Source organism: Delphinapterus leucas, chromosome 12, assembly GCF_059928025.1.
Source record: "Delphinapterus leucas isolate spDelLeu-1000000601 "Yukka" chromosome 12, BTC_Dleu_Yukka2, whole genome shotgun sequence".
Lineage (NCBI taxonomy): Eukaryota > Metazoa > Chordata > Mammalia > Artiodactyla > Monodontidae > Delphinapterus > Delphinapterus leucas.
The window spans coordinates 20,542,610-20,556,064 of record NC_143140.1 but is presented as its reverse complement, the minus strand read 5'-3'; the positions used below and the strand labels follow the sequence as shown (position 1 = coordinate 20,556,064).

The 13,455-nt window shown below is 35.8% G+C and overlaps 1 protein-coding gene across 4 annotated transcripts in view; it reads left to right on the top strand.

Moving 5' to 3' along the window:
• The window catches only part of PHIP (PHIP subunit of CUL4-Ring ligase complex), a 127,423-nt gene that overhangs the window by 78,518 nt on the left and 35,450 nt on the right, over window positions 1-13,455 (top strand). For all 4 annotated transcript variants that reach the window (XM_089921755.1, XM_089921756.1, XM_089921757.1 and 1 more), the window contains 4 exons: window positions 322-439; window positions 5,862-6,002; window positions 8,671-8,747; window positions 11,369-11,600. In XM_089921755.1, the coding sequence (XP_089777881.1) occupies window positions 322-439; window positions 5,862-6,002; window positions 8,671-8,747; window positions 11,369-11,600 (568 nt within the window). The remainder of the gene's footprint in view (window positions 1-321; window positions 440-5,861; window positions 6,003-8,670; window positions 8,748-11,368; window positions 11,601-13,455) is intronic.

Sequence of the window (13,455 nt, the reverse complement as noted above, 5' to 3'; positions counted from 1 at the left end):
TTCTGTTTTTAATCCTTGGAGCAGTTACCTTAGGAGTAACCGTGTTCCCAGATCCTAAAACTTTATTTGCCAAAGACTATAGTAGAAACGGTAGTATCTAGTTCAAGTGGACAGAGTCTGTCTTTCCAGTATTCCAGTCATTTAATGCTCAATGTCCAGAGCTCACAATCTATGAAATTAAACTCAGAAATCTTTATCACATGCCTCATCTGAAAAGAAGGCATCAGGAGTAACATCCCCTCGCTGATACCTAACATTCCCTTTGGGGAGAAATCAGTTATAAACATTACAGATTATATGTGGCTTTTAATTCTCTTTCAGTAGGCAAGAAGAATGGAGAACTGCAAAGGGAGAAGAAGAAATAAAGACTTACAGATCAGAAGAGAAAAGAAAACACTTCACAGTTCCAAAAGAGAATAAAATGCCCACTGTCTCCAAGGTAAATAGTAATTACTTAGATGTTTAATATTTGCTTCATAAGTACAGTGACCATTTTGTAATTAAAGGCCTTTTTGTAATTAAACCTGTTAATATTGTAGACAGGATATTTAACTAATGAAATAAAGTTAACATAGCTAATTCTCGATTATCTTTGGATTATCTTTAAATCTTTAATATTACATTTCCTACTTTCTGGCATACCTTTTCCCCAAATGCCAATTGTAATATGCCTGTTAAATCTAATAAATTACACCTTAAGCCTAAGCAAGATCTTTTTTTTAGTTCTGCCATTGGTGGCACACTGTAAAACAGTGTTCTGGTTTTATTTTGTCCTACACTTTTTTTTTTTTTTTTTTTTACTGTTTTGCACCTATTATTGCAGGTAATTAAGACAGCTATGCTGCTATAAATAATAGTTCTCATTTTCTCCATTAAGATAGGTAAATTATCCCTACTAGTTTGCCTTGTTGGTTTGTCTGTCATCCTACTCTGGAAAAACTTTTCAGTCCAGTGGATTTCAACTGGTTATGCCCTAATCTGGGAGAGATATGTACTTAACCTTCTTGAGTGTCAAGGGTTGACTGGTCTCTAGACCCAGCTTTGTGCTCCTTCCTCTTATTTGAGTTCCTCAGACCTTCTAAAGTAGTTTCCTTTATTATAGCTACCTTTTCTGTTTTGTGACTCTTCAAAGGACTCAAGTAGTCCTTTGCAATTATTTTATGTTTTCCTTTACTAAGGGTATCATACCTTGGCATCAGTAGGACCCTACACTGCCACAGTTTCTGTTAGTATAATCTGAAATAATCTTTTCATTTTTAGGTTTTTGTTGTTGTTGTTGGTAGTGGTTTTTTTCATGGTGGCTGGAAAGCATACCCTTTTTTTGGTATCCTTGGCTCTGAATCCAAGGATGTGGGGACATAATTCATATAATGATTGTGAGCTTCTATTGGCTGCCACTTTTATGGATGGAATATGGTAATATCTGTAAAAATTAAAAGGATGTGCTTATCTTTTAATCCAGTAGTGGTACTTCGAAGACTCTTTTTTTAGAAAGAAAAGCATTGATGTGAATGTATGTACTTGTGTCTGCATGCAGATATTTATAGTGTCTCTGGTGGCAAAAACTGGAATAACTTTAGTGTTTATTGGTGGACGAAAGGTAGGATGTCATGACATATATATACCCATGGAATACTCTACAGCTTTTTAAAGAAATGAGTTAGAGCTCACTCCGTTGCCTTGGAGAAACGTTCATGATGTATTTGTTAAGTGAAAAAAAGCAAGTGGGACAGTAGTGTTTATAACATACAAAAAACATTTGTTTTTCAAATTTTATGAGACTGGAGAAAGGTTTGAAAGCACCTCCTGTTGATAATCACAGATGCAGAAGTTATGAGATGCTACCTTTCATCTCAGAGTTGCATTATTTTTTTTCCTCTAATAGTAGCGGGTACTAACTGTGCAGGGGGGTTGTATAAATTAATACAAAAAAAACTGTTTAGAAAGCAATTATAAAGTTGATTTTTGATAATAGGTTTGGTCCCCAAATTATAGTGCCTTAAATTTACTTAATTTCTCTTAAATACTTATTTATTCCCCTTGAGAGAAATGTATTTCTCTCAGATTTAAAAGCCTCGGTAGGTGGTCAAGATCTGGTTTGATGCCCTCTGTGTTGAGCACTGAAGCTCTTTAAATATTTCTGATTTTCTTATGTGTGAATTAGACTTCATGCCTCAAGATGTCAGCATTTTCATATAAGGCTGCAAGATGGAAGATCATATCAGTGAGGAAGGTGCAGAGGGTACATATGCTCCTGAGGAAGGTTTTTTGAAGTTTTTCTGCAACATTGTGCCAGATATCCCATTGACCAGAATTTAGTCACATGAAATTCTGACAATGAAAATTTCATTTTCTGTGCAAGAAGCGGGGAACAGATGTTGGTTGACAACCAGCTTTTTCTTACGCATTATACATTAAGGCATTAAAAACATGTTCTTTGACTTGGAATTTATTCTAATGAAATGCAAAATTGTGGATAAAGCTTTACAAAATGAAACAAAAAGCAATTTTTAATGAAATAGATTTGTGTAGATAAATAATATTTAAATGAAAGAAGCAAGATCCATTACATTCTTAACAATAAATTACTCAAAGCTTATGAGATTATAGTTGAATATTATTTCCTTTTTTACATATTTTCCCAAATTTTTACAAAATTACAGAACCCTTCAGTAATTCTTTTAGAGAATCTGTGTGGAGTAAATCTTGTATCCTTGTATGTGAAAATGTCTTTTATTTCACTTGGCTTTTACAAGTTAACAGCCCCAGCAAGAGTAGAGGTAAAGTGCAGGGAAGAAGTGACAAGACTGGGGAGGGAACTGGAGAGTGGAGGTGATGGAGAGACAGAGACTGGTTGAACTCAGGTTTGCAGTATTATAGGTCTTGAGGTACACAGCCCCATCTCCCCATACACATACAGACTCTTTTTTAGGAGACAGGGCAAGACCTAGATTTTTTCTTTTTCCCTCCCTTCCCAAGTGCCACCCAATACACTTGTGAAACCAGAGCCAAACATACTCAGATATTCAACACAGCATATTATTCTGAGAGAGATAAGAGAGGATATTGGAAACATGATGTAGCAGCAAGCTGTTTTGGAGAGGGTTCTGTTGGAGAAATTGGGATGAAACATCTTGTCTTTGAAATGGAGAACTCAATGGATGGGTTGAATAGAGGAATACAAAACACTGAAAAATAAGTTAACAAGCTGGAATGTCAAGTTGAAGAACTCTTCAGAATGCATCAACAAGGGATAAATTGATGGAGAGAATGAGGGAAATGTGAAAAACATGTATGTGTATGTTTATGTAATGTGTATGTTGTATACACAGAGAGATTAGAAGTACATAGTAAAAAAAAAAAAGCTTTATTTGGTAAGAGTCTTCAAAGAAGAAAAAATATACAGAGGGAGAAAAGAGTTGGAAAAATGATCCAGAATTTCCTAGAATTAATCTCTAGCTGAGCAAATGCATAGCATGCCAACTAGAATAAGGAAAAAAGAATACAAAATTAAAAAATTTAAAACCTCAATTAAGCACATTATAGTAAGATTTGAAAATATCTAAAACAGTATTCTGAAAGTTTCTGGAGAGAAAAAGGGAACCACATGAACTTGAACTTGACTGATATTAGACTTTGTTTGTTGTTAACAAAATGGATTCCACTGAGCACCCTACAGCCAGAAGAGTTAAGAGGAAATTAAAGAATCAACACCCACATTAGGAAAATTGTCTGCAACCCCAACACAGTCGTGTTTTTGCTGATTTCTTACTGGAATGGTGACAACGTGCTGGAGCCAAGTGCTAATGTGCGGTGGTTCAAGGGGTGGAAAGTCACCCGTAAGGATGGCACTGCCAGTGGAACCATGCGGCTTAAAACTCTGAATGGCATCCTGCCACCGACTTGTCTAATGGACAAGCCCTTGGTGCCTGCCCCTCCAGGTAGTGTTGGTACTGTCCCTGTGGGCCAGTTGCAGACTGGGGTTCTCAAATCTGGCATGTGATCACCTTTGCTTCAGTCGTCATTACAGCTGAAGTTTAAAAAAAAAACAGTCTGTTGAAGTGCACGTGAAGCCTTGGATGAAGCTCTTCTGAGACAATGTAGACCTCATTGTCAAGAACGTGTCTGTCAGAGCTGCTAGCCATAATAGCTTTGTGGTTCCTGACAGCAAAAATAACCCATGAATGATGGAAGCAGCCAGCTTCACAGCTCAAATGATTATCCTGAGCCATCCAAGCTAAGTCAGTGCTGGCTGTGCACCCGTTCTGGATTGTACCACAGCTCAGCTCACACAGCTTGCAGGGTTGCTGACCTGAAGGAGAAGATTGGTCACTGTTCTGGGAAGGGGCTTCTGGAAGATGGCCTCAAATTCTTGAAAGGTGGTGGTGCTGCCTGCCACTGTTAGGTTCCTGGCAAGCCCCCTTGTGTGTTGAGAGCTCCTCTGACTGTCGCTTTGCTGTTCGTGACATGAGACAGGCAGTTGCTATCGGTGTCGTCAGATCAGTGGACAAGAAGGCAGCTGGAGCTGGCAAGGTCACCATGTCTGCCCAGAAAGCTCAGAAGGCTAAATGAATATTATCGCCAGTACCGGGCACCCCAGTCTTAACCAGTGGTGGAAGAACTGTCTCAGGACTGTTTGTCTCGATCAGCCATTTAAGCTGAATAGTAAAAGACTGATTGATAACAATGCATCATAAAACCTTGAAGAAACAGAGAATGTTTTGTGGACCATTTGTTTTTCTGTATGTGGCAGTTTTAACTTACTAGTTTTTAAATCAGTACTTTTTAATGGAAACAACTTGACCAGAAATCTGTCACAGAATTTTGAGATCCATTAAAACAAAGTTAATGAGAAGAGAGAAAAAAAAAAGTGAGGATATAACTATAGGTTCAAAGGACTGAGGATATAACTAATAGGTTCAAAATTATTTTCTGTCCACACTTTAAAGATAGTGTTCCTTTTTCTTATTGTATGATTTATTGCATGATATGTTGTATATATAAGTCTGATGTCAGTCTCTTTTTTCAAAGGTAATTTTTAGTATTTTCCTTCTATTTTTTTATATTCACAAGTTGGGGTTTTTTTTTTCAGGTGTAAATTCTTTTTGTTTAGTTTTTTCCATCATATAACCATGTTGGACTTTCAGTTATTTTGATCAGTCTTAGTTGTTTTCTCATCTGCTGAAGAAGACTTTTCTCACATTTGCCTGCAGCAGAAGAGAGAGCTAGTCACCTGGTGTCCAAGTCTCATAGTGATCGGTTAGCTTTGTGATCACCATTTTGTTTTCTAGTTTGCCTCTGCCTTATTATGTATGCCTCCCAGTCTGTGGTCCTCTTTCTTATATCTGTTCTATAGGTTTGGCGTAGGTACAGGAGAGTTCAGTGTTAGGCTTAGTCTGTTATTATGAATCCTCATCAGAAAAAAAAAGTTTTTATAACCTGTCAATCAGCAAGTGAATTTCAACATATCATAAACCTGTGTTTTAACTTAATGTTAAGATATTTGAGGCGGTACTATACTTTAGTCTACTTATGGGATATCTTAAATATGAATGGGTTTTTTATCATTAAAAAATACAACTTTTAGGGCTTCCCTGGTGGCGCAGTGGTTGAGAGTCCACCTGCCGATGCAGGGGACGCGGGTTCGTGCCCCGATCCGGGAAGATCCCACATGCTGCGGAGCGGCTGGGCCCGTGAGCCACAGCCGCTGAGCCTGCGCGTCCGGAGCCTGTGCTTCGCGGCGGGAGAGGCCACAACAGTGAGAGGCCCGTGTACCGCAAAAAAAAAAAAAAAATACAACTTTTAAAGTAAAAGGTGTTCTTTAAGCATACTCCAAATAAATTTAATTTACTTTTTTCCAGAATCATACTCATGAACATTTCCTGGATCTTGGAGAATCCAAAAAGCAGCAAGCAAACCAACACAATTATCGTACGAGATCTGCATTGGAAGAGACTCCCAGACCTTCAGAAGAGATAGAAAATGGCACTAGTTCTTCAGATGTGAGAGCTCAGCACACTCATAGATTTCTGTTTCCATTTTTACTTGTTTTTTTTAATGTAACTTTTATTCTTTGCATTCATTGTTATATTTATAGATGTAGCTCAAACATGGTTTGTCTAGGTCTTAAAATGGTAGTGATAGTTGAAGGACCGTAGCGTGTGTTCTGGGCATGGCACAGATATTCATAACCTCAAGTCCACAAAACAAATGCATGTGAATTAATTATTCCCATTTTGAGGGCTCTGAAGTTCAAAGATGTTTAGATTACACATTTACCTAACTATTAAATGGTAGAGCAGGGATTAAACGCACATTCCTTTCACTCCAAAACCAGGTTTTTGAAATGGTACCATGAAGCTCTAGTCTGTAACTGTAACTGATCAATAGACATTTGACAATTTTGGTTAGTTTTTAATCTCTGTACCAATTTATAGCTTTCTCAATGTAAATTTTTAAAATATTCCTTAGGTACAATTATTTCCATAAATACCATTGTCCCTACTAAATTATATATTCTTTCAGCAAAGGGAATCCATTTGCAGTCACAAATCAGTCTTATTTAGCAATTACAATGGTCTTCCTTCCCCTGTCGCACTCTCCCTGTTACCCCTTCACTCACAGTTAAGTCAGAGACTCTATGATCTGAGATGTTGACAGCTACACATTTTTGAAGTCATGTTACGTTTTGCAGTGTTAGACACGTGTGGGGATTCTCCACATATATTCTCTATGGACAGGGCAATATTAGCACACACAGAGAGTATTCTAACCATAATTTAAAAGTAAGTCTCCAGTGTTTTCAGATCCTTGTATGGCCAGAACAAAACGATACATTCAATCTGGCAAAAAAAGATAAAATATACTCATTATATAAACTTGACACATAACAATTTAGATATGCCACAGAATGTAAAATATATGTGTGCTATTTATTTGCATTATAAAATATTTATTTTTGAAAGATTTATAATATTACTCTTAAATATTAAGTTTCTATAAAATTTTAAAAATATTAATTCAGCTCAAAATGTATTTCCAGGTACGTCTGTTACGTAAGAAAATTCTACTAATTCTTTGATTTGTCTTCAAAACTAATTTGTTTATGCCTTAAATTTGTAGAGGAGAATAATAATAAGAAAAGAATATCAACTTTGGCACAATATATTAGTTAAAAATGAAAGAATCCGGGCTTCCCTGGTGGCGCAGTGGTTGAGAGTCCGCCTGCCGATGCAGGGGACATGGGTTCATGCCCCGGTCCGGGAAGATCCCACATGCCGCGGAGCGGCTAGGCCCGTGAGCCATGGCCGCTGAGCCTGTGCGTCCGGAGCCTGTGCTCGGCAATGGGAGAGGCCACAACAGTGAGAGGCCCGCGTACCACAAAAAAAAAAAAAAAAAAAGAAAGAATCCTGGGTTTTTGGTTCAAATAATTTGTACTTCCATATAGTACCTTTTTATTTTGTATTTAGAATGTAGAATTATGTTTCTGTTCTCCCCCTTTAAAGAAGTAATATACTAAGAGTGGGAATAATCAGATCACTTGTTTAGATTTTTTTTTTCAGTTATATTGAGCAAAGGTTAAATTTGCTAAATAAAATTTACTCTGGATTTTGATCTTTTCATATTTGCCTAGTTTTCAAAGCCCTGTGGAATAGTTATGTAATACATTCTTCATTTTTAAGCCATCAAAACAGGAAAAATTTTCTCCCCAAGATATAACATTTAATTAGTAAAAAAATACATTTCATTATCCTTGTGAAAAATGATCTGGATGTGCCCAGCAGTTAGTAACACTGAACTGTTCTTGTGTAGAGTGGGGTCTAAGCTTTGAAGTAAAATGACATGAGTTCAAAATAGGCTTTGCTGCTTATTAATTGTTCTGCCTTGAGTAAATTTCTTAGCCTGGTTAAGCTTTAGTTTCTTTTATTTAAATGACTGATTCTTATCACCAGCACTGTTTGTCTAGATCAAATGGGATGATATATACAAAGTGCTTAGAACAGTTTCTGACATATACTAAAAGCTTAATGAATGTGAGCTGGTATTTTTATTGGAGCAAGATTTTGTGCCCCCCCCCAAAAAAAAACCAATTTTTATAAAGAAAATGGCTTCACAGGTAGTATCCTGTGTTAACCAGTGAATATTTACTAAAGAGAAATCAGAGTGTTTGGGTAGTTTTTAATCCTCTCCATTTGTATAAAATAATACCTGAGTTGGAATATCCTTTTTTTATATGATAAAGCTATTTTAATAATAATAATGAAAACATAAAAGCTCCTGAATTTAAGTTTCTCAATGCATCTATAGAAAAAGAAAACTTAAATTTTAAAAAAAGCCCAAGAAGTAAAGTTGATATCAAATATTAATTTGGTATCACCCAGTCTAGAAGATGTGTTATGAGGCTTTTTTAAAAAATGTTAATCCACCCAAGAGATTGCTCTGAATCCAGTATTATTAAGTATTTTATCTTTGGATACACTTAATATTTGGATACATGCAATAATTTTTGTATAGAAATATGAGGCCTGTGTTTTACAACTAACTTAAATCAGGTTTTAATATAAATATCCTAATATGATTCATACTATTAGATATCACTGATATTTTCTGTAATCATAGAATGTTATTCTGTAAAGCTATACAATAAAATATGTATTAACTATCTCTTAGGAAGGTGAAGTTGTTGCTGTCAGTGGTGGAACGTCCGAAGAGGAAGAGAGAGCATGGCATAGTGATGGCAGTTCTAGGTAATTTAATGAATTTTTATTCTTCCAAATGTAATGTAAATTCTTTAGAAAGCTGCCTTGATTCTTAATGTTAAATTCTTTTCTATCAGAAACATATTTCAGAGTCCCTTTGGTTTTAAAGTTGATCTTTCTTCAGAGTTTTTTTGTAGTTGTCCAAAATTTAGATTTCCTTTGACATGTTTTCGCTAGTAGAAAAAAATTTTTGGATATTGTAACTGGATCTACAGAATGATGCTTTTAACTTTTTCTTAGTTGATATTTTATCTTCTGAATGCTGTTATATTTGTAATACTGAACCACAAGCTAGCTTCATTACTGGCTTTGAGAAATATTTATGCATTAAATTATGAAAGTAATGAGATTCTGTAGTTAACTTTTTTTTAATGGAATTTGTTGAATGCTAATAATATTTCCTTCCAGCAATGAGAATAAACTTTCCCTTATTCCTGTTGTTCCCACCCCATTTGATCACGTAAGCGAGGATTCCTTCAGCTCCTTCTACTTGTGATTCACATTGTTACAGGGCTTAATGGCCTTGGCTGACCTTGGCGAGGTCTCAGCAGCAAGAAGTAGAGCCTTTGGGAATGGTAATTATGTTTAGCCCCTGATAGTTATTCCCTGGCAGAACTAGCTCTTAACATTGCCAAAGAAACCAAGAGCCTGTATTTAAGAATTCTTTACCTCTTTTTGTCATGGACTTCCCTATTTCCACAGTAGTTGCTCCCAGTAATGATATGCAAGTGTTCATTGTTATGTCTGGTGGTTTTCTGTATTTGAAAGAAGACAGTAGAAGAAAAACTCACTTTCTTTTGGCTCAGCGGTGGAAATAGAGTATAGGCATACATTGGTGATATCTCAGGTTTGGTGAGATCTCAGATTGGTGATATCCCAGACCACCACAATGAAGAGAATATTGCAGTAAAGCAAGTCGTGTGAATTTTTGTTTTCCCAGTGCATATAAAAGTTATGTTTACACTATACTGTAGTCTGTTAGGTGTGCAGTGGCATTACGTCTAAAAAAAATAATTAAACATTTAAAAACAGCATTAATCCGAAAATAATACTATTGGGAAAGTGGCACCGATAGACTTGTTGCCACAGAGTTGCCACAAACCTTCAATTTGTAAAAAACACAGTGTCTATGAAGCACAGTAAAAACAAGGTATGCCTGTATCTCAAACCATGAAACAACATAGAGGTTCTTGTTTTGAAAAAGCAATGTTGGCTTCAGCAGTTGGGGAAATTGTTGTGAAGTACGTAGACCTCTGGGGTTTGTAGTCCGTGCTGGTGGCAGCCGATTTTCTGTAAGAGCTGAGTGCTCCAGAGAGTAACAACAGTGAGTATTTGGCGAGTGCCATTTACAGTGACCATGGCTGGGGTTAGAGTAAATAAATGCTCCTAAGTTGAGGATAGCCTAGGTGGCTATTTGCCCTGCAGATGTGTTCCCACATATCCAGAGTAGTGTCAGAAATATTTTTTATTTAAGTTCTTCAAAATCATTTTTAGTTTTAAAATGAAGTCATGAAATCATACTAGAAAACACCTTAATTATTTGATTCTTATCTGTGATGATTATTTTTAGGGAGATAATGGGTAAATTACCCATAAAGGACACTCGGACCAGAGGGACAAGGTAGTAGAATAAAACTCCAGAAAAATATGCCTTCAGTGTTATCAGCAATATGTTTAGAGGAGTGAGGATATACATCAGTAAATCTAGGCAACCTGATTATTGATTTTAACACAGTATAATTTAGATTCCATTAAGGTAATTATATTTATAAAACTATAAAATCAAGTAATGAAATATTCTCATGTACTAAAATTAAAACAGAAGATAACATAATTGGATTCTTTATTTTGCAACATCAGTTTAGTAAAACTTAGGTCTGTTGAAGGTGAACTGAAAAGAAAGCTTGAGTTTCCAGTGAGATACAGCCAATGGCAAACACGATTGGTAGTGATACATAAAATATTAGGCCTGTGTTTTTCTGAATCTTACTTTGCTTTGAGGCATAAGATACACTTAGGGTGTACACTGGAGATGCCGTGCAAAGTTGGCAGGCTCAGTCTTCCCGCTGGGTAGGAGGACTTCTGGCCCTGTTAGTTCGGTATCTAGCTACCATGAAGGCATCAGGGCTCTACCATGGGCGTTCCCGTGTCAGGGGGCCCACCTCCCCTCAAAAAGGAATCCCTATGCTTCTTCCTCAGTGACAGTACCTCCTGTGCTATCTAGGGCTATCTTTCTGTTGTTGCTAGAATTGAGGAAAGTGATGCTGTGCTCCTCATTTTTGTATACTCCACAATATTTTGAACACGTGCAGCACTCAGAAATCTGTATGTTTGCTAAAATCATAGAAGGTACTTAAGTTCATTGTTTAACTAGCACTACGACCTTATTTATCTTAAAAATTTTTGGAGATACTTAAGTAAATTAAGCCTACAGACTTCTAGGAAACTATTTAGAAGATGAGTTGAAAGTTAGGAAATATTTTTAGTTCATTTAGTATGTACTGTTCTGTCATTACTTTTTATGATGATCTTTCTTTACGTTTTCATACAACAAAGTCTTAAAAGTGTATCTTGTCTGTGTATTTTTTAAATCTCTTCTTTCCTTCTAGTGACTACTCCAGTGATTATTCTGACTGGACAGCAGATGCAGGAATTAATCTGCAGCCACCAAAGAAAATTCCTAAGCATAAAACCAAGAAAGCAGAAAGCAGTTCAGATGAAGAAGAAGAATCTGAAAAACAGAAGCAAAAACAGATTAAAAAGGAAAGAAAGAAAGTAAATGAAGAAAAAGATGGACCAGTATCACCAAAGAAAAAGAAGCCCAAAGAAAGAAAACAGAAGGTTGATTTATATATATATATATATGTATGTTTTCTATAAAAACACAGCACGCATTTTAAAAGTGCAGCTGATGAACATAAGCATTTTTCAGGTGTAGAGCAAGTAATAGAAAAAACTCAGAAGTACGCAGCAGTAAACTAAAATATATTAAGATCTCTTTAGTTTCCTCAAGTTTTTAAATGTTTAGCATGTGAGAGTATTTACTTGTAGAATTACCATATTGTAAATATTGAGCACTTAATCGTATAACATGAGCAGATATTTTTCTTGAGACTCCAGTGGGATTTGTTTATTTATGTTAAAAAAATAATGCTACAAAACACACAGTTTATTAGTCTTTTAATTGCCTTTACTTTTCAACCATCCTTACTGTTACTGCTGAAAATACTACTGTGGTAACAAGCCTTCATTAATTTACAGAGCATGTGAGCCATCACTGGTCCTTAGGTCAGTAGTACTGGTTTGATTACTACGTCTTTAGTCTGTGGATACTTTGAGACAGATCAGAAAAAGCAAGAGATGAATGTTAATGCGAATAATATCTGTTAGCTGTTACGGAGTCGGAATTCTTTAAAAACAAGAACTGTTTAAATTTTGCTCTAAAGTAAATGAAATACAAGGGACACGTTTTGTATTCCCCAGAAGATTATAAATTCGAGGCACATTTGGTTAAACAAATGGAAGATTTTTTTAAAACCTCTGCCATTTTTAGAATCAAATAGAAGTTGTTATCTGTAGAATTAAATACTATACTAGGAAGACGGTAGGGTCTTTATCTTTAGAGAGCTTTGAAAAATTTTAGGACTACTTCTGTCTTAAGTGTTTATTTTATCTGCATCCATTGAGCACTTGTTTGTTTCAGCTTTATAATTATGGATTACTTTAATCTGCATTCCTCAGCCTACTATCCTTTTTGTCACCTCCTTTGCGTTTGTCTAGGGGATATTTACCAAAGAGAGTACCACACATTAGCCACAATATTTCTCTTCTTCCTTGTCAGTGATGATAAATGTAGGCTGACCTATTACTTTACATAGTAGACAGGTAAAACCGATTTAGTCATGTATCTGGCTAATGAGGTAAACTTTTTTTCATCTCAAGACAGTTTTGATGAACTTTTGAGGTTTGCAGTGTTACCTCACATAATTCTTTTATCCCAGGAGTGCAGTTTACTTCACCTGGTCCCCTTTTATTTGATGATTATCCATAAACTAATACCTCAGGCTCCTTCACACATGCTACATTTGGATCCACTGTTACTGTTTGGCATATTTTCATTTCACTGTTTTGCTTAAAGTATTACCCCAGGGTCTGTCTGCCACTAAATTTATGTGGGACAGATTTTAAAAAGCATAAGGTTAGGATCTTATAGGCTACTCCCTGTAATTTGGTTTTTGTTCACATGGTTTGTTGTCAGCCTATCAGTGAATCTAACAGTAGATAGAATTGTTCTTATTCCTTAGTCGTCTTATCTCAAGTAAACACAATATTTCCCTTCTTAACGCATAGAATTGTAGGGCTGAAAAGTAACTGAGACATCATTAATTAGTTGATATTTATTGCGTCTATGAAAAAAATGAAAATATTTTCCATATGATTGTTTGAATTAAGCAAAAAAAAAAGAAAAAACAACCCAGTTAGGCAAATATAGAAAATGCTCATTAAAAAATAGAATTCTCGAGAGATACAGTAAAGTTATCTCAGATATTATCTGACATATATCCCTTATGCTGTTAGGAGCTCTGGAAATCAGAGCGATGAATTTTGATCTAGTGCCTGCAGTTTATAAAGCAATACAGTGGATAAAAAGAAGTGTAAGACGTAGTACTTGCTCCAGAAACAATGTGTGACTAAC